Below are 23,538 nucleotides of genomic sequence, written 5' to 3' on the forward strand. Positions count from 1 at the left end.
GTAAAGGGACGCACTTCACTATGTGTCACAAATACACGCCTGCAAAGCAAAAACGAATTCAACACGGAAGTTCAACCCACCGAGGCAGCAAGCCACTAAAGAGAAGTCTGGGAACGATTCATACCTTCCACCAGAAGAATCTTACACTCATTAATCGGAGAATAGCTTCTCAGCATGGGGCTTTACGGACATTTTTGGTGGAAGTCGAGAAAATTTTAAACGACAGACCAATAACTTAATTGTCGAGTGACCAGCAATACTTCGAAGCATTTAGGCCGAACAATATTCTTCTGTTTCGTAGAGATCCGTCCTTTTGTCCAGATGTGTTTGAAGAGCCAGACAAGTTCAAGGCAAGATGGAAACATGTTCATCTTCTCGCACACGAATTTTGTTGCGGATGGACGAAAGCCGGAGAGCCTGCCAACGTTCCTGGAGCGACAGAAATGGCCATGTTTAGAGCCGAACCTCAGAGTTGGTGATTTGGTTTTGATGGCATACAGAAAGATGCCTCGCGGGTTGTGTCCAAAAGTTTTCGTGGAGCAGATCCTTCCAAGCAGTGAAAGGATAGTACGTTAGAACGGCAGATGGAGTCTATCGCAGAAACATCAGAAAGCTTCTTTTGTTAGAAGAGAAGTCGATGAGCGGTAGAACAAGACAAACTAGCATAGGCTAGAACAATTCGAATTCGTGAACAGCAATTGCGTTCAGTTAAAAAGACTCCCTTCTAGTCTGTCGTTGAGTTTGCTTACATTCTATAGCGCCGCTGACAATATAAACAAATAAGAGCGCAGTTTCCCACGCCATGTGCGTTGGTCGTACGGTTTTTGCCGTTTTTGCCGATATACGTTTTGAGCGAAGGATTGTAAGGCTATCCTGTAACCAGAAACAGTAAATTCGAATCGTTGCCAGATAGATCTTCGTACGTAAATTGTTGTGGTCGTTGTTTACAAGAATACAAGGAATCGCTCCTACACTTTATGATTCCTTCAATGAAACTTATCTTTTTTTCTAGATTTTACCTTTTAGTTTATTCGCTTTTATTTTTTTATGTTATCATTTGTATTAAGAACGAAATACTTTTTGTTTATTGGTTTATTTTAGTACTTTTATGTTTATGCTTATATATTCCTTTTTAACTGGTGAATTAATTGATCAAACAAACAAAAAAAAAAGGAAATACCTCACCGTGCCGGAAGTATGCTGACACTCACTTAATGGGAATGGACTTAACTTCAGCGGAGCAAACCGCCCTGGTCTTTCTGGAGAGGATATCGCAGAAATAGATTGCTGCCCGAGATGGCGCACTGGCTTATTTACAGCTGGACTTTGGACCAGACCATACCAGGTGTAGCAGTAATTGTTTGGACTGGACCAGACTGACCTGCTCTTGTTGGAGGGAGTTACTGTGGAAGTAACTGATATACGCTGAACAGAACTGCTCTTGCTGGATTTTGGACTGCTCTGAAGAAGTTTTACACAGGCTGAAAAGGACAGCATATAACAACAACAACAACAGCATTTATTTAAACACGATAAAAAATTCAGCAAAAGCTGATGTGGTCGTGCAATGATATGTGGTCGTGCATATGATACTGACTTTAATATCAAAGGACTGCACTCGACTGGAAGCACAATATAGCACGGGGCTGGAGAATTCCTGGACTAAACTGCAATTGTCTCTGAAAATCCTTTGGACTTAATTGCATAACTGATACTTTTGTAACTGGAGCTAACAAGTAAATTTAACTCGGCCCATTAAACACATTTTATCACCTTTTCACCGGTCTGATCTACTGGCTAACTTCGCCTTTCAAGAATTTTTTTCAGCCATCAAGTTGACAATCCACTAAAAAAAAAAAAAGAAGTTGATAAGATACAAAATAGGTTGAAGTATACAACACTTATCTGCATACCTACGCTTAACCACGTCATTAGAATTCAGGGTGGAGTCCCACCAATGCTGCATACCAGCAACTTTAAAACACTCCATTCTTGAGAATTCTAATGCTGCACCTTCTCTCCAGAATTCTTACACCTGATTAATACCTGAATGAAACTTTTAAGCGTTCCAAGTTTCATCGAAGTCATCCGTAATAAGTCCTCTCTCAGATAATCTAAATGTCTGCTAAACAATAACTTGAGCAATTCGCACCTCCCCCTCTGCTACATGTTTCCTATCACATCATAGCATTTTGTCTCGTTGGGACAGAACTTCATAACGTGCGTGCTCATTTGACCGGACTGTTATGCATATGGCGTATTACTGTCAAGTGACAATGTTATTTTGAATGGTATAACTACAACATACCTCCCATCCCTCTTTCAGCGGCAAACGTGTGCTCTCTCTTTAGGCTTTCTGGGACGGATCGATATTTTTTTTCTATTTGAGATAAAAGTTCACTTAGTACGTCGTTGTAATTCTACGACATTATGTAACTTTTACTTACCTGCTAAGCGTAGTGTTGTAATCATGTTTGCCATGATTACAACGTACCCACCTCACCCTACTCAGCAAACGCGAGTTCTCTTTCCGCTTTCTGCGATACATCAGCAGATTCTCTGTTTGGGACAACAATTTATTGGCACATGCTAATTCTTAGGAATATGGAAGCATTTTACTTACCTTCCGAACTTACCTTTTTAAAAAGATCTTGGAAAACTTTTCGATAGTGACCGCTGACCGAACCACGCGTTCTTCATTGCGACTTGTTAACATTTTCTTGTCTGGGACAAAAACACACTGAGTATATGCAAATTTTTACAAGCGTTCTACTTACCTGCCGAGTGATTATGTTGTAATCATGGTTATAATCATGATTAAAACATTTCCGACTTACCTCGATCTATCAGCAAACCACACGTCCTCTTTTCCTACTTTTAGCGACCTACCAGCATTTTTTGTCTGCAAAAAGAACTAATTCAGTACGTGTTAACTTTACAGTAATGTTATAGCTTCAACTTACCTGGTTAACCATGCAGTGACCCCCCGAAAATGGGCATATTTTGAGTACGCGATCCCCGAAAATGGACCTGAAGGCTGGAAAGCTTGTACACAGGTCTAACGCGAAGTGCATGATGACCCGTGCCCCCGAAAATGGGCAAATTTTATGCATGCGACCCCCGAAATGGACCTAAGTCTGGTACAAGGATCTAACGCGAAATGCATGATTACCAGCGCCCCCGAAAATGGGCACATTTTACGCATGCGACCCCCGAAATGGACCTAAGTCTGATACAGGGGTCCAACGCGAAATGCATGATTACCAGCGCCCCCGAAAATGGGCGCCCTTACAGCTAATTAGTAGAACGGCTAAGAAGCCGCCGAAGCAAGGTATGCACGTCGAGTAAATGCCCCGAAACTGGCACGTCTTAAGCCCCCGAAAATGGGCAGATATGTTCCTGCAATCAAAATTTTGTCAGTGAGATTTAAATCTAGTCGTTAAAAAAATTTTAAGAAAAAGACACAGACGCTGGTGTTTTGTTCTTTATTTATGTTGAGTAGCTTTACAACATAATCCTCGAAAGTGGCGCTTTGTGAGCCCCCGAAAATGGGCTCGACGAAATCGCAATTCCTTTTAACTAATGATTCTAAGTAATGATGCTCTACTTATACTTAGATAAAATCAACACTCAGACACTCAAGTTTCATTTATTTCATTTTTGATACAACATTACACAAGAAATTAAATTATATACACTACTGATTATTCCATACAGCCTATCTGGAGGGGACGTGCACTTAAGAAAAATTTGGCGTCCAAGGAAGCTCCGAGTGTTCCGTGTCAGTAAATGTCGACACCCCGATTTGAACACTCTGAGAATCCCAGACGGTGCTTTTATTCCTTTGGTGGCTTGCTTACGATTCACGATCGCCACCAAGCCTTCGTATTCCGAACTAGAAAGCGGAAAAATTCCGAAAAGCCGAGCTAAAGCCGAATGAAAGCAGAACTAAAATTCGAACCGAAGTAGAGCCGAAGTCCGGAAGCTGGGAACGATACTGAACACCAGAATACAGCAGCGCTCAATCACAATCACGCATGCGATATTTTCTATCGACAATTCGGAAAGGGCGGTGCTATAATCTGGAGTTCGCTATCATACCTGCGCAAAGCTCTCAGCGCGACGAGAGCTCTTCACATACCTCGGGCCAGTCTCCGACCGAAACCCTACCTTTCATGGAATACTGCTTGTTATCATGACGACTGATCTTCCATGTTCTGTTCCACTCTCTGTCGCATTTGACGTGGAGTGAGTCTGGACGGAGTAATCAACTTTTCACAGCTGACAAATCATTAATATTAAAGACGGAAGGTACGATTGATTAATAATGGAGAAATTCCAATTTGCTTAAAAAGTGGCTTCGGAAAATTTAATGCAAGAATTCACAATCTGGTGGCAAGCGCACATAGATCAATTTTTGAAACTTCAGCTGTTACCGTTCACACTCCGTACAGACTCTGGCAAACAGAGGCGCTCTCGCTCGCGGGGTGATATCTTTATTTAAATTCTTGGATTGGGGCGCTGTTTATGTAACTCTCTCACACATCATTGTCTGTTCAAGTTTCAATAACAGGAAAACCCAATCGACTTGCGAGTTTACTAGAACTCAAACTCTCGGTGGGCTAAAGCTGAAAGAACGTTTAATTCCTTATTCAATTTTTGTTCGCATGTCATGAAGCTTGAACGACCGAGATGACTGAGAGAACTGCAACTTAATTTATTTATTTATACGTACATTTAATTCTCTACGCTAGCTATTCTATCTGACCTTCTTCCTAATACCAAAGACGGGCGACTTTTGCTGTATCGAAAGTTAACCGTCAAATTTCCGGCCTTGAAATAGTGGTACATGTAAGGCTTAACAACTGAAGAAATAGAAAAATTAACATCATAAAACAGATGAACTAGTAGAAGAGACGGCCTATTCCTCATGTTTTCCGGAAGTTCTTCACGATCCATCCTCGTGCTGTCATCAAGTGTCGAAGGCTGCCTACGCTTACCATTGGCAAACGTTCTAAAGGTGTGTGCATTGTTCCCATTATCCCCTGTTAGTTACCAACTATTCTTCGCTCGTATATGCGAGCCTTACCTGACGGCTGACTTCCTATTACTATAAGTAAACCACTAAACGTGTTAGGAGAAGCGAAAACAGCTTTACTCTAACAGTTGAATGGCTTAAAGCTAGTTACCTACATTTTCAGCTAAAACTCTGGTTGAACCTTCATGCCAAAACAGTCCGAAAACGGTCTCACTCGATCACAGTGCTCACTGCGATTCCCTGCAATCAAGCGAGACTTAAAAGATAATTGGCCGCATTTGAAGCAACTAAACGGGAACGCGCGCGAAAAAAGCAAATGTCGAATTCAATCGAAGCTGACGTCCAGTTGATGAGAAGCAAAAAGCCAGCGGATAAAAAGCCGAAGTATTAACGAGGCCGGATTCATGGCGATCCACAAGTCGAACAAGAAACGAGCGAAGTCGAAGTTAAACCGAACACCGATCGATTAAAAAAACACCTAACGAAAAAAAGAATTCCCAAAGAAAAGAATTTGGAGGAAGAACCCATCCCAACCCTAGGGGACCCGTTAACTAATCTAACTAAATTTTACACATTAATCGCATCGAGCCGAATCAGAAGTTTGTCCACTTCTGTTAGAATTTGGAGTTTGAGGTTCAACCAGCGCACTATATATTAAACCTCCATTTAACCCAACCCAAAGAGATTTGACCAACCGGCTGGACATCAGCGTCTTCTAACTGACCCGTCCCCTGCCTCCTCGCATGCAACGGAAAGGAAGAGAAGAAAAGACCCAATGGGGCGTTGGCCCTTTTCTTCGCCACGCTTTCAAGTCCTTATGTGAGTTGCACTGGTAACGAGAGTCAGCTCTTGTCTTGAGTTGCGTAGGTGGTGGGATGACCTGGACTAGATTGGACTGGACTGAACTGTAAAAGATTAAGACCGGTGTGGACTGGAGTGGAGAGAATTGAGAATGGACTGGCCTGAGATAAACTGGACTGGACTGAGTAGAACTGGACTGGACTGGACTGGACTGGACTGGACTGGACTAGACTGGACTGAGGTAAACTGGACTGAGGTAAACTGGACTGAGGTAAACTGGACTGAGGTAAACTGGAGTGGACTGTTTTAGACTAGAACGGACAGAACTGGACTTGATTGGAGCCAGATTAAACTGTCGTAGATATGGATAATATCTGTCTGAAAACTGTTGCAGTAGCTCCTGTAGAAAGAACGTGGTACAATGTGAATAACAAGTGTTATTAGATATGTGACTAATTATAAGTTATTGAAGCTATAGTATAGTAATTAAGACAAATTTTATGTTCATTTACAAAATATATTTTGTGTGAAAGATCTAAATGGACCTTTTCTAATAAAAATTATTTATTGTCAGAGACTCACGTCTCACCGGCACAACTAGTAAAAAGCAATCATACACAGAATTTTAACTACCTCCCTCACAAATCCTATGTCTCGAACAACAGACCAGCCACCATGGCCAATTTGAATAAATTTCAGTTTTCCGTGCATGAAATGTAAAATGTACGTATGCGGTCTAATATTCAAACATTTCACAAAAGCAGGTTTCGGTTTGGGCCCGGTTCAGACGCCGTACATCAGCCGAGCCGAATCGAATTCAACGAATAAAGTTCATGTGAAGTACGACCTCTAAATCAATTCGGAACGGCTGATTTAACTTAGATCAGCTCGGTCAATTAATCCCGCCTGATTCAGCCGGGAAGAACGGCTGTAGACCGGCTTTGATTTAGACGCCGTACTTCACATGAGCTGAATTTCGGCCTGTTTTTACATGTGAGCATGCGCAAAGGAGTGTTGCATAAGAAAAATGGCGACTTGAAGGGCCGAGCAAAACGATGCTTACAGGTATTGAATGAGCGCCCTATTCTACGCCTTTTGAACTGACACAGATTCTTCGCTCTGTCGGTTCTTTGGGCTTTATGTAGTTGTCCTCTGCGTCATCAACGTCCTTTCCCGCCTAGTTTGTGTATCACTCGATCGCAAAAAGTGAAGCTTTTACCAGCACGGTAATCTTTGTTTGCTTCAAAAATTGAACATGTATTGCACAATGGAATTTCTCATCTCAAGCGAGTCTATTTGGTCGCGCCGAAACACTTACTGATCAACTGCCGAACTTTATTTAGGTACTCCTTTTAAAGAAGTGACCAAATAATACACTTAAAACTTCCTTACAACGACGTGCCACCATGCCATACAAATCACTTTCTTTCTTGTTTATAACACTTATCAAATTGGTTACTTAAAACTGCGCCGGCCCCGGCCACAAGTTTCCTTCAGTTAATTAATTTCGGCCTAAATAAGTTCGGCGTCTGAATCAATCCAGTCAGGAGTAATTGATTTAGGTCGGCCTAAAGTTGGATTCGATTCGGCTCGGCTGAAGTACGGCGTCTGAACTGGGCCTTAAAGCTTGCAACTGCTGAAAGAAACGCGAACTTCAATATTTGAGGATGGAAGGTCAAGATACTTCTTAGTACGAAAACGGCTTTAAAGAAGAGCATAAAAGAAATCTCCTTTTGCTTTGAATTCCAGTCACTGTAGAGTGCAAATACCCTCAGGAATAAACTGACGGGTTACTGAGCACGATTATTACACAGATACTTAGAACGAAAACTTCTACCCACAACATGCTCACACACACACGCACAAGGCCTAAGTCTCTATGAGACTCACTTCCAAAAAGTTAAGAGCTTACACAAAAATGGATAAGTACTTACCTGCTTCCGCCCGTTACAAAACGCAGCGCTCAACTTCGATATTTGAACGAGGAACAACGGCTCACACGATCTTCGCTACGGAAAAATTTGAATTCATCGAAGCTTGTGGTAATTTCGAGAAGAGCGCCCTTTTTCAACCGTGCCCACGTGGATAACAGTGCTCTGTTCTGATTGGTTTGCATAGTTGCACGGGTCTCGTGCACTAATAACAAGGGCTATCATTAAAACAGGGAACGGGGAATGGGGGAATGTATGGCGTCCCATCGGGGCCAAAATTCAACATTGCGATTTGACATTGTACTTTTAGTATTCTTCCTTATTTCGCGATTGGACATTCAAGTTTTTATTCCTTATGAAACTTTTTCCGATTCAACATTGTCTTTTTTACGATTAAACTTCCAAGTTTCAAGTATTCAACATTGTACTTCTCGTAATTCCACTCTCTAGTTCTGGCAATGCAATATTTTTGTACTTATGGTATTGATATATTCAACATGCAGTACATATATCTTATTAGACGTTTTGTTGTGTAGTATCGCTGAGTATTTTTACGAGTTGTGCCGTATTTTGACGAGCCCGTAAGGCGAGTCAAAATACAAATAACGAGTAAAAATACTCAGCGATACTACACAACAAAACGTCTAATAAGTTATTTATTATCCAACACGCCAAACTGTTAGTGCAGTGCGGACGAATTTCGCGGATGTTTATTTACGGGGAGTGCGTGACAGAAGTATGCGAAGCGGAACGAAATTGGCGCGTTGTTGTGCTGTTGTTTCTATTTCCTTCATTAAATGAAGAAATGTTCTGGTCGTCAAGCTGTTTTTCTTCGTTCGATTCATCTAATGAACTTGGATCTATATTTGCCAGCCATTCTGACTCTTCTTCGTCGGAAATATGATTCAGGTTGTCCGCCATTTGTTTTTTTTTTTTCTCGTAACTACAATTCAGACAATTCTTCGCTTGCGCGATGCGAGAAAACCTGTTTAACCGGTACTACAATAGACGAGTACAAATACCGCGTGATATTTGTACTCGTCTATTGCGTTATTTGTACTCGTCTTGGTGTAGTTGGATAATAATTCGCGCTATTCAACATTCAACTTTCCATCATCCAACCGCAACCCAGCTATTAACGAAGGAGCGCAGGCTTACTAAGGTCAAGTACCTCATGTAAGCCTCATGACAGAGATGAAAAACGTCTGCGCATGTGTGGCGTGAGCATGTTGATGTTGTAGTTGAGTGACGCAATATCGAAGGCGGTCGTCGAGGGTAAGAGTAAACAGTAATTTTGGCCAGCGGGCAAATTATGAAACCCGCGAATATTGCGAAATCTCGCGAAAGGATGACATTTAAGTCACCTAAGTAAGTAAGCTGTCACAGCTTGTTTCCAAACTGCAGATCCTTCAATCTTGCTAAGCATCGGGTTTGATCCTGATATAGAGTTAAGAGTCAAAGTATGAGACCTGACTTAATAAAAAAAGAAGACATATTTAAGTGAATGATAATGAAAGACATGTTCCGTCCGCTGTAGGAGAAATATCAACGTTTGTTTCACGGAGTGCCATGACGACGATGGAGAAGATTGGCTGGGATAAGATAGTTGTGGCCAGTACTTCCACGCAAGTTGCATCAAAGTGCATTTCTCAGACTCTCTCTAGCTACTTTGTCTGCCTTTGTTAATTTCACAACATCGTTGTGGATTAGTGACGTAAATTGATAGTGGAGAATATTCTTCCCAGTGTGGGACTGGCTCAAGACTAAGCTAGGCTGTGTACAATTCCTGAAATTCCCGTTATTTCACGAATTATTTGACGCTTAAGTGTTGACTGTAGTCACAGCGCCTCACCTTTGTTTTACATTCACGTCCTTTGTGCATTGTTCTCCGTTTTCAGTTATTCCTTGTATATTTGTTATTTTATCAGGTTTGCCAGTCACTTAGGTTACGTCACATTTCATATTTTCGTGTTCATTTTTTACGCATTGTTTCTATTGTTTGGACTGTGTTCATAATATCCTAGCTTAAACAATAGTATGTACCGGATACGCTTAGTCCATATGACATCATTCTCCTCTTAGCTGCAACTTACTCCAAGCATAGTAGAAATCTCTCGCAATTTAAAACCTTGTTCAATTAAATATGAGAGCTGTTCTTTGCTTATTACGTACGAGGGTCGTTCACGTCTTGATGCACGCTAGCGCTATAACCTCCATAAGAATTCTCAGTTCTTTCGATTTCTACCAGCAAACTATGAGCTCTTCCCATGGTTTCTGTTATAAAATCATCGATGTCTAGATTTACCAACATCCTGTGCGAAAAATCTACTTTACCAACAAGAAGCTGAACATTCCATGACTGTTATGTACGCCTTGAACATTATTTAAAATGTCTAGGATATTATGAACTCAGTCCAGCAAATACGAGATATCGTCCATTTTTCATCTCACAAGATAACCTCGTACGAAGTTATGAGGCTCACATGAGGTACTTGACTTCAGTGAGCCTGCGCTCCTTCGTTAATAGCTGGGTTGCGGTTGGATGATGGAAAGTTGAATGTTGAACAACACGAAGTACTGCATGTTGAGTATATCAATACCATAAGTACAAAAATATTGCATTGCCACAACTACCAAGTGGAATTACGAGAAGTACAATGTTTAATACTTGAAACTTGGAAGTTTAATTGTAAAAAAGACAACGTTGAATCGGAAAAAGTTTCATAAGGAATAAAAACTTGAATGTCCAATCGCGAAATAAGGAAGAATACTAAAACTACAACGTCAAATCGCAATGTTGAATTTTGGCCCCGATGGGACGCCAAAGGAATGAGCTATTCATGTACCGTTTGGAAAAAATGTTGACGTCTGTCTTCAAACAGAACAAGTATTTTGCGAGGACGGACTCGGTTAAATATACTGTATCTCTTTTACAAAGATCACCACCAAGATCACTTTTCTATTTTTCTAGTTCTAACACTCCTGTTTATAAACTATCGAAAGCAAACAAGGAAAGCATGGCTTGCATTGACAATGAAGGTGAATAAAATGGTCAAATTTCTGCAAAATCTTTTTAAAATTACTTTATTTCAGTAAAAAAGAAAGATTCAATTCTGAAATTAATATATTACATTTCTATGGTACATATCTAACGTAAATAGTACACACCTTTCATTCACTTTCATTCTCTGGGTGACTTATAAATTTTTTATTAAAGAAATATCTCCTAGTCTCTTTTTTCACGAGCCACATTTAACGATTTTTTCCCTGACAAAAATTGCAACAAAAAAAAAGGCCAACCTCCGTGAGAATAATAAATCGAGAGTGATCTAGCGTGATCTGTACCCTTATCGACAACAGTCGGAATTCATCATCATAGTAGTCCATGTATCAGACCATTTTTAATCCATTGTTTGATTTTTGTTTGCAACTACCTCACGGAGAAAAAAGATTACCATTTACTAGTGGAATTATGATTAAAAACATGAGTGTAACAAAATAGTCTTGCGTTTAATTACTTAAAAAAGACACCTTTTAGAAAGAATCTGTGTCATGAGTCTCTTGTCGTTAGGATTGCCTAAACGTGACGTTTTTTTTTAGCTGCAAGCGTTGCTCTCTTTAGTTTGCACTGAAATGCAATCAGTTCAATTTCATGTAAAAAACATATATCATATATTATGCTGAGTTAGGAAAATACAAAGACTATGCTTTCATCCCTACAAGCCTGTTTCGTGATTGCCCACTCATGAGGGAATTCCGAAACGCAGACTTCCTATATCATACATTATATTTAAAGTGACAAGTGTATCGGTGAAAAAACTTCTCGCCTCGATCGCCAAGTTTCCTTGCGACCTCACAGCCTTATTTCAAGGTCTCGGTTGGCCCTGTATTTTGTCTCGTAACGTCATAAGAACCAAGAGTTGAACACGTTAATTATTGCATGTATGCACTGGTCTAAGCCTAGAATAAATTGTAGCCCTATGACTACTTCCGTCACTGACAACAACAAAAATGTTGCCGTAGTTCATCCTAAGCTTTACAAACTGAGGAATAACAATCAAACTCTATATTTCCAGTGTTATATTCAAACTAAGCCCAAGCCTGAGTTGAGGAAGTAAAGATTGCGTCTAAGTTCGAGGGAATACGGTTATCGTCGGTGGCTTTGTATAGATTTTGTCTCTCCGTTGCCAGGCGACGAGTTTCCCGTTGGTGTTCACGGCAAAAAGTCGTTGACTGTCTTCTGAAAAAGTCAGGCTGAAAGAAGATGAAAAGATGAAATATTATGATTCTTGAAAGAATTCAGCCATATTTTGTCAATCCTAATAAATTACAATACAATACAATAATACAATAATTTATTCAACCACGTTATCGTCTAAGAGCACAAGTGCTCGTTCAAAATACGTGCGTTAAATTTACAATTATAATAATAACATCTAGTATAAATTAAAAAGTAATTTTAAAAAATGAAATACATCATCTATAATCTATGTACACATGAATATAAAAGATAATAAAAAATTGCAAAAAAACTTAAAAATATAAAAATTATAGCTGAATTGATCTTAGCTTAGACATAAAAATATTAACATTATCGGCCAGCTTGACATCTGGAAGTTTACCAATTAAGCACAACTTCATCAATAAATGATTTTGTCCTATTAAGAGGAGTTCTCTAACAATGTCAAATGGCACTAAATATCATGATGTATCCCTGCACTGGATCACTATAACATACATTAAAAAACAAAACAACGAGCGGATATTGTGAAAGTTGACAGACAGGGCTCGACAGGAACTTTTCAACTCACTAGCCAAGTGGCTAGTGACAGCTCAGACGTTACAACAATTTCAGTTTGTTTACTAACCAAACTAGCTGGTGAAAATCGAGAACAACGGGCCAAAAGTGAATTTCTACTAGTCTGTGGCTAGTTGGCTACCGTTAGTGTCGAGCTCTGACATACATAAGTTAGTAACCGAACAAAGAGCAACAGTAAGGTAACGTGGTTAAAAAGCATTAGATTTCAGAATATGGACTAATTTAAAAACGCAATACAAATCTTCAGTCCTTAAACATTTATTCTTGACCGTGTCATGCTGCATTCCAGTAGACCAATATGTCGACCTAAAATCTCCGTTTTAAGCATGTGACCTGAATACTCCAATCTGACTGGTTAGAACCGTTAATAAGTAACCATTGCAACGGATGGATGTAAACAGACAAGAGAAAGCCAACAAAAGCTACACAACCTTGCTACTTGGCTGAGATACTGATCAGGGGCAATGTCCCGTATATGGCTTAGGTCCCATGTGCTCCATAACCTGCGAGAAGAAAATTATTTGGATAGGTAGCTATTTCGAGCAACCAAATCAGCCGTAAATGACATGGTGATCAAGTTAGTATGAGAGCGATCTTCGCAGTTATGAACACTACTTAAGCAGTAATGAAAATAAGGCCTGAAAAAAATTCAAGCCTGTACGAGATTCGAATCCATGACCTCTGCGATACCGGTGCAGTGCTCTACCAACTGAGCTAACAAGCCAACTGGGAGGAGGTCATTGTGTTGGTTCGTTTTGCTCAACTTCACTTGTAAGAATTCACATCATGAAGAGGAAGGGGGGAGCTAAATAGGAATATAGGTGGTATTCCAAGGGCAGCGTGCTCACCTTATAGCGCCATTGCTTAATCCAGTGGCGATAACATTGACAGAGATTCCCTCAGGAGCAGCGGAAAATTCCAAGCAGTTGATCAAAAGCTCACATGGGGCTTGGCTAATGAACCTGCCATTGACTGTCCATAGTTTAATTACGCTTCCTTCTTCTATAGTGCTCTCTTCAGAGACGTACTTCACTAAAACGTCAAAGGAGAAAAAAAATGTAAATCCTTTGCTCAATGTTTTGTCACGCAAAAGTCTCTCTAACTATCCTTGATCTAATGTTTGAGAAAATGTTGTTGTTCATCGTTGTTTTATAGATAAATGAATTAACGTTTAATCGTTTGTCCCACGATGAACGAGTCAGGCTAATCAATCGCGTATTTGATGAGTTGTCACTTCAGCTATCGTGCCACCCTTTCATTACTATTAAGTTTTTTTTTCGTCACACCATCCTCTTTTTGAGTGCTTTAAAAGGATTGCGTGACGACCGAGGTACAATTTTTCACGGCATTTTATAACTCCAGTAACTGCAGATCTTTTTCACTTTACTGAAACTTACCAAACTTACGACACTCATCTAACAATGGAACATTAAAAAGGTCATATTCGGATTGTAAAAATGCAATTCTCACTGATAATTCTAACCGTAAGAATTCTCAACAAACTTCATGATGATAACACATCTAAAAAGCTTACTTGTATGTGACACTGTCACTATATCTCCAGTGGTTTTACTGATAGCCAGCGATGCTACTGTGTTAGAGTGTTCCAAACATCTCACATAACTTAACCTACAGAGAAGGACAACAGAAAAAATTCAGTGTTTAGATTCTTATCAATTTAAAATAATTTCTTAGTAGCTGATGAATCAAACTTTAAGAAATACTAAACGGTGACGAATGTAAACCAGTTCCCGTCGCATGCCTCGGAGCGCCAGGAAGCTATTTAGATCTATTTATAGCTCAGTTGTAGGAGCATCCGAACGCAAAATCAGGACTAAGATTCAGGAGACATGCATACAAGATTAGTTATGAGATTTGTTTTATTTTTCTTTTCCAGCGCTTCATTACAAAGGTGGGTGAGTAAAACATTCAACAGGGGAGAAATGTGAACGGACAAATAAAAAAAAAAAAGCCAACAACAACCAAAATAAAACCAACAAAGAAAAAAAGAAAGTAGGATAAAAAAAATTAACCACAGGATATACTGCCTCAGCTGTAAATTCTCAAAATTCGTACAGAAATTGACTAATTTAAATACTACTGGATATCATTGGTTGAAAGGGTTGCACGAGTTTTTTTAGGAGCAAACAAAAAAAAAACAAATTAATTAGTATTATCGTCCTGATCACTTAGGATTTATTTGGGATAATCAGGGCCTTCAGTAAGCTCATTCGGGAAACAGGCTTTCACATATCTAAATAAATTTAAACTTCATCAAAAGGACTGTGAAACATTTTGGGCCCTGAATTCCTGTCACACTTGATGAAAAACGAAAAAAAAAAACTTACCTGTTCAAATCCCAAATGATGGCTGTCTTATCACAACTACCACTGACCACAATACTGAAGGCTTGACACAACTCCATACACGTGATGCAATCCTTGTGTCCGTGAAGACGAACTCTCGAACCCAACACTTCCATACCAGTGTCCTGAAATTTGGATAAAAACGTCTCTATTTTGATTTCGGAACAAGTGATAATTATTAACAGGGCAACAATTCGAGATAACACTTTCAAGTATTCACACGTCCATCGATAGTAATTTCTTTCATTAAATACAAGGCTTAAATACTTCCGTTGGAAAAAAATGGCTTCCTTACCTTTACCTTTCACTCAGTCTATCTGCCTCTCGCTCTGACGAAGAGCTAACGCTCGAAACGTCATCTTTAGCAATTCTTTACGTTGTCTAATTTACATAATCAATTCAGTTGATAAAACCAAATTATCTTCTGATGGCCACCCCAAGGACGCAGCACTACAGTTTCTAGAAACGTACCCGTTTTAAACCTTAGTAGTAGTTACATATGTCACGCAGATTCACGTGGAGTAATATAGCTAGATTACCCACTCCCCCTACCAAGATATATAAATTAAAAAAATAATAAAAAATAAATCCAGTGACCTACCACGGCTGGGTTGTACTTGACGGGCAGCACTGATAACGTGCCAGTTGATGTAGCAATGAACAACAGCTTACATCCGTCAGTCACTGCACAACACGTGATCTACGTAAAAGTAAAACCCTAGAAAGATTAGGTGTTTAATGTTCAGTCTACAAGTGAAATTCAGAATTTCGAAGAATCCCGGAAAAGAACTTCGCTTAAACTTTTCTACCGCAGGTTTTACCTTATCAGGTGTGTGGTGCTCCATGAGACAGACAGGGGCACTTTCAGGGGAGGTACACACACGTAAACCCCCATCCATGTACCCCCAGCTCAATACTGCAGACCAAATTAACCTTTCATCACTCTGCCCAGGCTTCGTCTGGTGCACGGTCAGCAAGGTACAGTTGTAACCCAGGACAAAGACATAGTCATTCTTGAGACAGACCAGAGAATGAACAGAGGTGTTCAACGCTTGCGTAAAACCCACAGCGGGGGCACCCATAGCCGGAGAACCGACGTATTGCCCCCATTTTAGGCCCTCGACTGTATTGACTGGCTGTCGAATTTCTGTAGAAAATACGAATGTCAGAAAAAAGGTCCAATTCTTTTTTCGGAATAACACGGGATTATCATGGCTGAAGAAAGAATAAGCGGTTATTTACCTTATGTAACACGATGTAGATTTTAGGTTAAAGTCACATGAAAAGAGAATGATCAAAATATCAGCCGTGATGCAATTAATAACCTAAAAGCATTAAACACGATAGAATTACGAAGGAGGAACTAAAAAAAAGATAGGGATTTTTTGTACTTTTGTTCGATTTTATCGTCCTTTTTCAACTCGTATCATATAGAACCATTCGCAAACTCAAGGAAAAAAAAGACAAATACTAAATGGCGATGTACACCTCACGCGTGGAAAAAATCGGTTCATTGTTAGTAATAGGAAGGCCGGAACGAGCAACCGCAAAACGAGAATAAATGGCAATTCATAATCCATGACATTATATGAAGTGTACATTTACCAGTCAGAGTGTCAACGGCGCTACCCACAAGCGTGCCAGTATCAGAAGAAAGTGATGTGCCCAGACGGTTTAGCAGCAACCCGCTGTAAGGTTCATTGTCCATGCCCTTGAAAGTGAAACTTAAATGATTAACCAAAGAGCTTCCCTCCGCGGATAATGAAAGCTGTGGTTTGCTCTGTGGTCGCGGGCTGTGAGGAAATGTGAACAGTTGCTGGGGAGTTTGGCCGTATGTCTCTATCATGGTCTTGAGAGCTTTCTGACGGACGGGGTCTGTGATTGCATTCACATCTACACCATAGTATGTCTGGAGGGTCAAAAAGACACATTAGCCTAGGAAATGGCTTGGCTTGCCAGGAATTGTTCTAGAATTCCACAACTGCTAAATGCACTGAGTATCAGTCATTGCTAAGTTAATTCTAAGGCAGTCATAACTCATACCACATTCCAACAATCAGAACTGACAGCCCAAACCGAACCAATCGTAAAGCTTACTCATTTGTTTCTTTGAACTGTCCGGCCAGATTAGCTAGTTCTTCAGTGATGCCCATTATTTAGAAGGACCGTGTTGTGTACCTGTTTTTTAATTGACCGGTTTACTCGGACTTCGGCGTATGACTTCGAGCGTCCCTAAAATTCTCAAAGCTGTTACTGACGACAAACGTGATGTCACTGATCAATTCAACTTACAGCGGGGTGAAATACGTTGATGGCGTCTATAGCTTCGCGGCCTGTCTGTTTGTAACCAAATACAAGATCGATCCATTGGTTGAGGTTTTGCGAAACATATTCTGACTCTAAGGCCTGTAGAACAAAAGCAACGATTGATCAGCCGCTGAGTAACCTTTATCACTCAAAGACTTGGAAAGCTAAATCTTCAATATTTCGCTTGGTTTTGACCTGGTCCACGGTCTGGGGTCTGAGATCGATATTTTGCAACTCCTTCGCCCATTGTCTTGTCGAAAGTAAAAGGAAACTGAAGTCATTCAACAAAAACAACTGCAAAAAACGGCGAGTAGAAGTCGATACAACACAAGAAGACGACAAATTCTCTATCTATTGATTTCTATATTTGATCACTAGGAGTAATGAGTTATGAAGGGTGCTACGAAATAAGATTTCCGTACCTGTCTGTGAATCATAGTGAAAAGCCTGGTGCTACCTTTTGCCCACTGGGGAACCTCTACATCCATAACCCGCTGACCATTTTGACGAAGGCCAAAGTCAAAACCTGAAAACATCAATTTACGAAATTAACAAGGTTAACTCTATCCTACTTTTCTTTAGGTTAGTGGTAGAGATTTTGACTGTAGATAAAAAGGAGGTCTTGGAACAGTAGCTTAATAAGAGAAAGTCAGTGCTATTCAAGGATTCACAGTTAAACTTGTTTTTGATGTCTCTAGTATAAAAGTGCGTTGTAAAGCTAACGTTTAGAACGGAGGGAGGGAGGGAGGGGAGGGAGGGAGGGGAGAGAGGGAGGGAGGGGAGAGAGGGAGGGAGGGGAGAGAGGGAGGGAGGGAGGGGAGGGTGGGAGGGAGGAAGGGAGGGAGGGAGGGGAGGAAGGGAGGGGAGGGAGAGAGGGAGGGAGGGGAGGGTGGGAGAGAGGAAGGGAAAGAGGGAGGGGACGGAGGGAGGGAGGGAGGGGAGGGAGGGAGGGAGGGAGGGGAGGGAGGGAGGGAGGGGAGGGGATTTACTGGAAGGTAGTACTGCGTCAGCTCATTCCGTACCTTGAGCAACTCAAACCATTGGGTTAATTTTCTCAACGACAATCGTATGTTTTCTCTGTCTTGTATTTGTTTCAAATAAACTAAACTTTTTTTTCCAATCCGGTTCTAGTCACATCGAATATTCTAGGGAAACTGCAGCAGCAATACTTCATTTTCAGACGTCAATTATTGAGCTGAATGCTAACCTTCGCGGTTTTCAAGGAACTCTGGGAGGAAAAAGAACTCTGGGATGAGCTCTTTGACATCAGTAGCGGACTCGAACGATGACAAACGCCATGTTGTTGCCATGGAATGGAACGTACGATCAGGAATGTCGAAACTGCGATCTGTCAAAAAATAAAGAATCTCCCATAAAAGAATAAACAGACACAAACAAATCAGTGAAAACGCCAAAAACATCAAGTCACTTTGCAAACCACTGGACCAAAGCCAAACAGAAGGGAATCAACATACAAAGGGAGGGGGAATGGGAATGAGAATGGGAAAGTAATGGAATGAAATGATCAACGGAATGAAGAGAATGAACAAGACGACTTCATCAAGAATACATTTTTGTTTAACTTACCCTGATATTGCAAAAACATTTTAGTGAACGGAGGCATCCGAACAAGAAAGTGTAAAACGGTGCCACTGTTAGAGTAATGGCATCCATAATGATACGGGGCGGACATTGGATCCTCTTCTTGCATGCGTTCATACTCCTCTTGTAACCACTAAGACAAAAACAGTCAAACGTCAAGTAGTCCGCGTCACGTACTCCGCACGTAAAGAATACCGAAATCACGTAATGTAATCGATTAATCTTTCTTCATCTCGCTGGCGAAGCATAAGGCGGTAACCAGCTTTTATTAAACCCTTGCAACAGCCACGTGTAAATTAAACGTGTTGGCTTTAGATGCTAGTGGAACATTTTCCTGTACCTCTTTCGGTATCGCTTTCTGGGGGCACAAATACAATTATAACATAACCAAAGTAAAGCGCGCACTCTGATTGGTCAATTTAGCGTCCCCCATTTACCCATGGGTGTACGCTGCTGACGTGAGCAAATGCAAAGACTTTTTCCGCGCGCGCTTGTTTTTTCTGGTCACGTAAGATTTGTTAAATAAAAGGGAACTCTTTAGCTACAATGAATCAATGTTATGTTATAAAACAAATGGTAAACACCACAGCGTACGCTATTGAGTTATGGATGCACTTGGGAGGTTTGCTAAGCACTCAAGAAGCTAGAGTCGCTCGAGGCGATCTTACGCTTCTTTCGTGCTTAGCAACCTCCCGCGTGCATCCATAACTCAATAGTGTACGCTGTGGTGTTTACCATTTGTTAAACTGACCACGAAGTAAATGATTAAAAAAAAAATACTTACTCTAAAGTTTTCTCGATACTTTCGTTCCTTTGACTGATTTTGCACAGCAATTGGACGAGAAAGGTCGCTAAAAGAAAGACATACACCTTTATTTTTAATTAGTTAGCACATACCCATCATTTACCAGATAGGTTGGTTATAGAAGAAATTTTGTCTTTTCAACTGAACAAGTAATTAAATCCACCCTCTGAAACATTCTGTTTTCATTGCTCAGGGTTGAAAATGTTCAATTTATCTGCAAGAATAAAGATAAACAACCAATCACTACCGAAAATTCTTGACGTCGTTCAGGTCCAGGACATCGCTACTAAAGTTAGCCAGCACGAATGGGAACACGGGATACTGCATGAGGTCATTGAATGAGCGACCTGCCATCTTGTTTAGCTCTGTAAGGTACTGAAAGTTGGTCATCTGTCCCATCCGCCACCTGGTTAGAACAAGTGCAACACAGACGATGGAGAGTTAAATAAAGAAGCCGTGATTGTGTTCTGTTCTGTTGAAAAGCACACAGAAAGCGGCTAGAGCACGAAAGAAGTGAATGGGAAACACGAAACGTCGTCCAGTGTTTTCCCTACTTCTTGATAATCTTAGAAAGTGTTTTGTTAACTTTAATCCAATTTAGGTTGATAGCCAAGTATGGAAACACTCCTGCTAACAGCCATACCTGTTTGTTAGAACCATTAGATGTTCATATTGTGGCGCGTCGTACCAAGGCAGATGTCTCTGTTTAAACTGCTCCAGTACTTTTTCGCGGTCCTAGTAAAAATAATATTTGATCAAAAGATTGTCTATCACAAGAGCATCTTTTACACGAGGATGAAACCAAAGGATCCTCAAGTCTCGTTCACCAGAGAAAACCTCAGTTTCAATCAATCAGACCACAGATATTGCCCCACACGCGGTGTTACAAAGCTGTAAAATGAAAACAAAAGGAAAGTGAAAAGTAAGAGGAAGTTGACATCCACCCATATGTTCACTAGTTCGTCTGAAAGAAAATAGTGTTTCTGGTTTAAATTTTTTTTTTGGCGTTCTCTTTGCTGTCGTTTTATGTCTGAGGATTATCCATTGAAAGTCAGTTAAAGTCAAATGAACAGAAAATACCTCCTTCGTGTCAAATGCTAACAAATACGTCCGGCCGGTGTTAAGGAATATCTCCAAGCCATTGTCCTGTTCATAAAGTAAGACAGAGTAAATATCAGGGACCTTAAGCAGTCAAAACGGTAAAGCCAAAAAAAACCTCGATTGAAAAGAGAGTCGATATTTTTCGTTAAAATTTCGCGAATAGCTGGATGTGTTTACCTGAAGGCAGTATCTCCTGGTGCGAATTTCTTGAATTTCTTCATAGAGCCAGGATATGGAGATGGCATCCTTGTTGCCTAGCAAAATCTTAAAACATAAAGATGTACATGTTGTAGTTCAATTCTATACTTGGTTCAAATTTTATTTTCCTTTGTTCTCGGTCATGTTAATGTATGATAACGAGTTTGAAACAAAGGAAAATAAAATTTGAACCAAGGATAAAATTGAACTACAACATACACATTAGGTCAGATAACTCTTGTCAGAGAAGTGCAATATTTAGTACTTCACTTTCTGGAAGCGAGGTCGCCGTTGAAATTTTCAATTGTTTCTGCAATTGAGTAAATTGCAGCTCACACGCGAGGATCATTGCTTTACATTTACTTAACCCTTTGAAGATCCCATCAGTAATTACTTCTCTTCACCAGCTGCCCTACAATTCTTATCATGTTAGTTCTGAGAATTTGGTTTTAGATCAACTAACAATCAGTTAATTACGTATGATGAACTTCATATATTCATATATTCATCGTATCTAATCAGTTAATTGATATTTTTCTTTATTCTCATCACTTGTCAGCTTGATATTGAAAAGATATTGTAAGGAGAAATTCTATCCTGGTCACTCATGGCAGTTAAAATGTTAATGAAAAACACATGATATCGAGAGAGAAAAGAGTCTTACTTGAGTAATGTCTGTGTCTGTCTGTGTAGCTTCCTCACCCACAAAATACATATGACTTTCACCTGTAATCAAAACATTAGAAGATAAACAAATGAACCAGTCCCAAGAAAGACTGTCCTTTCGCATCAATCGGAAAATGGCATGGGATACCGTAGGAAATGTTTGTAACTTACCAATTAAAAGAACTCCATTGATTTTATTATCCAGCGTAATGTTCTTACAATGATGAAGAAAACTGGAAAAGCAATTTAAGCCCGTGCAAATAAACAAATATGAAAAGAAACGCAAAACTAAAGCAAACAAGCAGAAGCCTTACCATTTCTTACAACAGCTTGGGATCGATTGGAAATATTTGATTTTCCAATATTTAAAAGTGAAGCATTTTCGAAGAAAAGCAAACGAAAAACCAATACAAGTAATTCATTTATGTGAGTCGCTTCTGTTTTTTTTCTTTAGGTGTTTAACTAATCAACAAAACGAGATTTTAGTTGTTAACACTCTACAAGTGCGAAAAATTCCATTCGTTTCTGGTCACTCCTGAGTTGTTTGGATCTATAGTGTTTCATCGTTATCCCCTCCCTTAATAAAAATGTTAAGAAATGGATGAGATATTTTCAACTTCCAAAGGAAGCCTCCACTCACCGAATGGTATCAGGAGTGTCAAAGATATAGTAAACGTTTTTCTTCGAAGAGGTCGTGGTGTCTTCAAACAGATATGACAGCGGAGTGCCTCCACCCTTCGACTCTAGAAATTACAAAGAGCATGGCTTAGATTTTGACAAAAACAAGGTTCGTGAGAAGACCTTCTAGAGGTGAAATGCATTTATTCAGATAGCACCTTTATTATATTTGTCCATCATCCACAGACATTACGTGCTGCGGAGCCTTCGGTTAACGGCTATTCCGAGAAGACAGGAAACGGCGGACAGCGAAAATCTAACTCCTCTCCGTCTGCTTTCAGCCGTCGGCAAATTACAGTAAAAATGAGGAACTTAAGTAATTAGGACGGCAACAGTTCCGCTTACTGCTTCACAGCTCCACTGCTCAAAGCTCAAAACCGAGAGCTACTATGGCTACACCTTACTTGCATTGGCGTTTATGACCATTGATTTTATGACTTAGGATGACTGAAGCCTTATAATCGCAAAATTGAACCCAAAATATATCCTCTCACTTTTTCCACAGTGTTCTTTCATAAGATACTTCTCGACGATGTCTAAATGAAACCGCTGAAGGCGACATCGCACACGGTCTGGGCCCTCTGTTGGGTCCAGTCTCCACGATGAAGGAAAATGCTCAGCGTCGTACCACACAGATCTAATAGGAAGCAAAACGTGCTTAACATGTCAACTCTCCTTAAAGTCTTTGAGCAAATCAGTTAATTTCACTAACAATTTATTTCAAGCATAGTTAATTAAGCTGACTGTTTAAAGTTATTTTAAGATATTCTTGGATAACACCTTCAAAACAAAAACAAAACAAAGCAACAGGCGAGGAGACAGGACAAATTCTTCAGTGGGAGGGTTTCAAACTGATAGAACACCATCATCTGTCAACTAGCTTACAATGAAATGTTCGGGGATAATATAAATAATCAAATTTTGGGGGATAAGGCTTCAAACATAGATCTCCGCCAAATGGTTATTGGGATATCTTTATTATGTCACACTGAGAACAGTGATTTCGCCGTACCGTTCATGGATGAGTCGCTCAATAAGTTGGCGCCATTTTTTACGAATCTGGACCTCCGCGGAAAGCGCGTCCCTTGTGTGTTTGAGCAGGGCCTGGCGCTTAGTGTCCTGGATCTCGACCACTACTCTAGTGACATCTTTAGCAACAGTTGATATGGCCTTTCTAAGCTCCTCTGTTCTCTTGTCAAGTCTGGAAAAAAATTCACAATTTCAAA

The 23,538-nt window shown here is 40.1% G+C and overlaps 1 protein-coding gene across 3 annotated transcripts in view; it reads right to left on the bottom strand.

Annotated features, from left to right (window-relative positions):
* Window positions 1-10,838: 10,838 nt before the first annotated feature.
* The window catches only part of LOC111323169 (lysosomal-trafficking regulator), a 39,295-nt gene continuing 26,595 nt past the window's right edge, over window positions 10,839-23,538 (bottom strand). The window contains exons 36-57 of one of the 3 annotated variants that reach the window (XM_022926466.2): window positions 23,325-23,513; window positions 22,807-22,949; window positions 22,275-22,377; window positions 21,806-21,867; window positions 21,633-21,694; window positions 20,948-21,034; window positions 20,750-20,815; window positions 20,313-20,404; window positions 19,917-20,075; window positions 19,649-19,715; window positions 18,850-18,997; window positions 18,470-18,610; window positions 17,685-17,788; window positions 17,248-17,361; window positions 16,561-16,864; window positions 15,777-16,102; window positions 15,557-15,655; window positions 14,938-15,080; window positions 14,124-14,218; window positions 13,438-13,621; window positions 13,021-13,092; window positions 10,839-12,024 (exon numbers count right to left, since the gene is read on the bottom strand). In XM_022926466.2, coding sequence (XP_022782201.2) covers window positions 11,898-12,024; window positions 13,021-13,092; window positions 13,438-13,621; window positions 14,124-14,218; window positions 14,938-15,080; window positions 15,557-15,655; window positions 15,777-16,102; window positions 16,561-16,864; window positions 17,248-17,361; window positions 17,685-17,788; window positions 18,470-18,610; window positions 18,850-18,997; window positions 19,649-19,715; window positions 19,917-20,075; window positions 20,313-20,404; window positions 20,750-20,815; window positions 20,948-21,034; window positions 21,633-21,694; window positions 21,806-21,867; window positions 22,275-22,377; window positions 22,807-22,949; window positions 23,325-23,513 — 2,887 coding nt within the window. In that variant the 3' untranslated portion in view covers window positions 10,839-11,897. The other 2 variants (XM_088763325.1, XM_022926470.2) reach the window with 2 other exon arrangements.

This window comes from Stylophora pistillata, chromosome 6, assembly GCF_964205215.1.
Source record: "Stylophora pistillata chromosome 6, jaStyPist1.2, whole genome shotgun sequence".
NCBI classification, from domain to species: Eukaryota; Metazoa; Cnidaria; class Anthozoa; order Scleractinia; family Pocilloporidae; genus Stylophora; species Stylophora pistillata.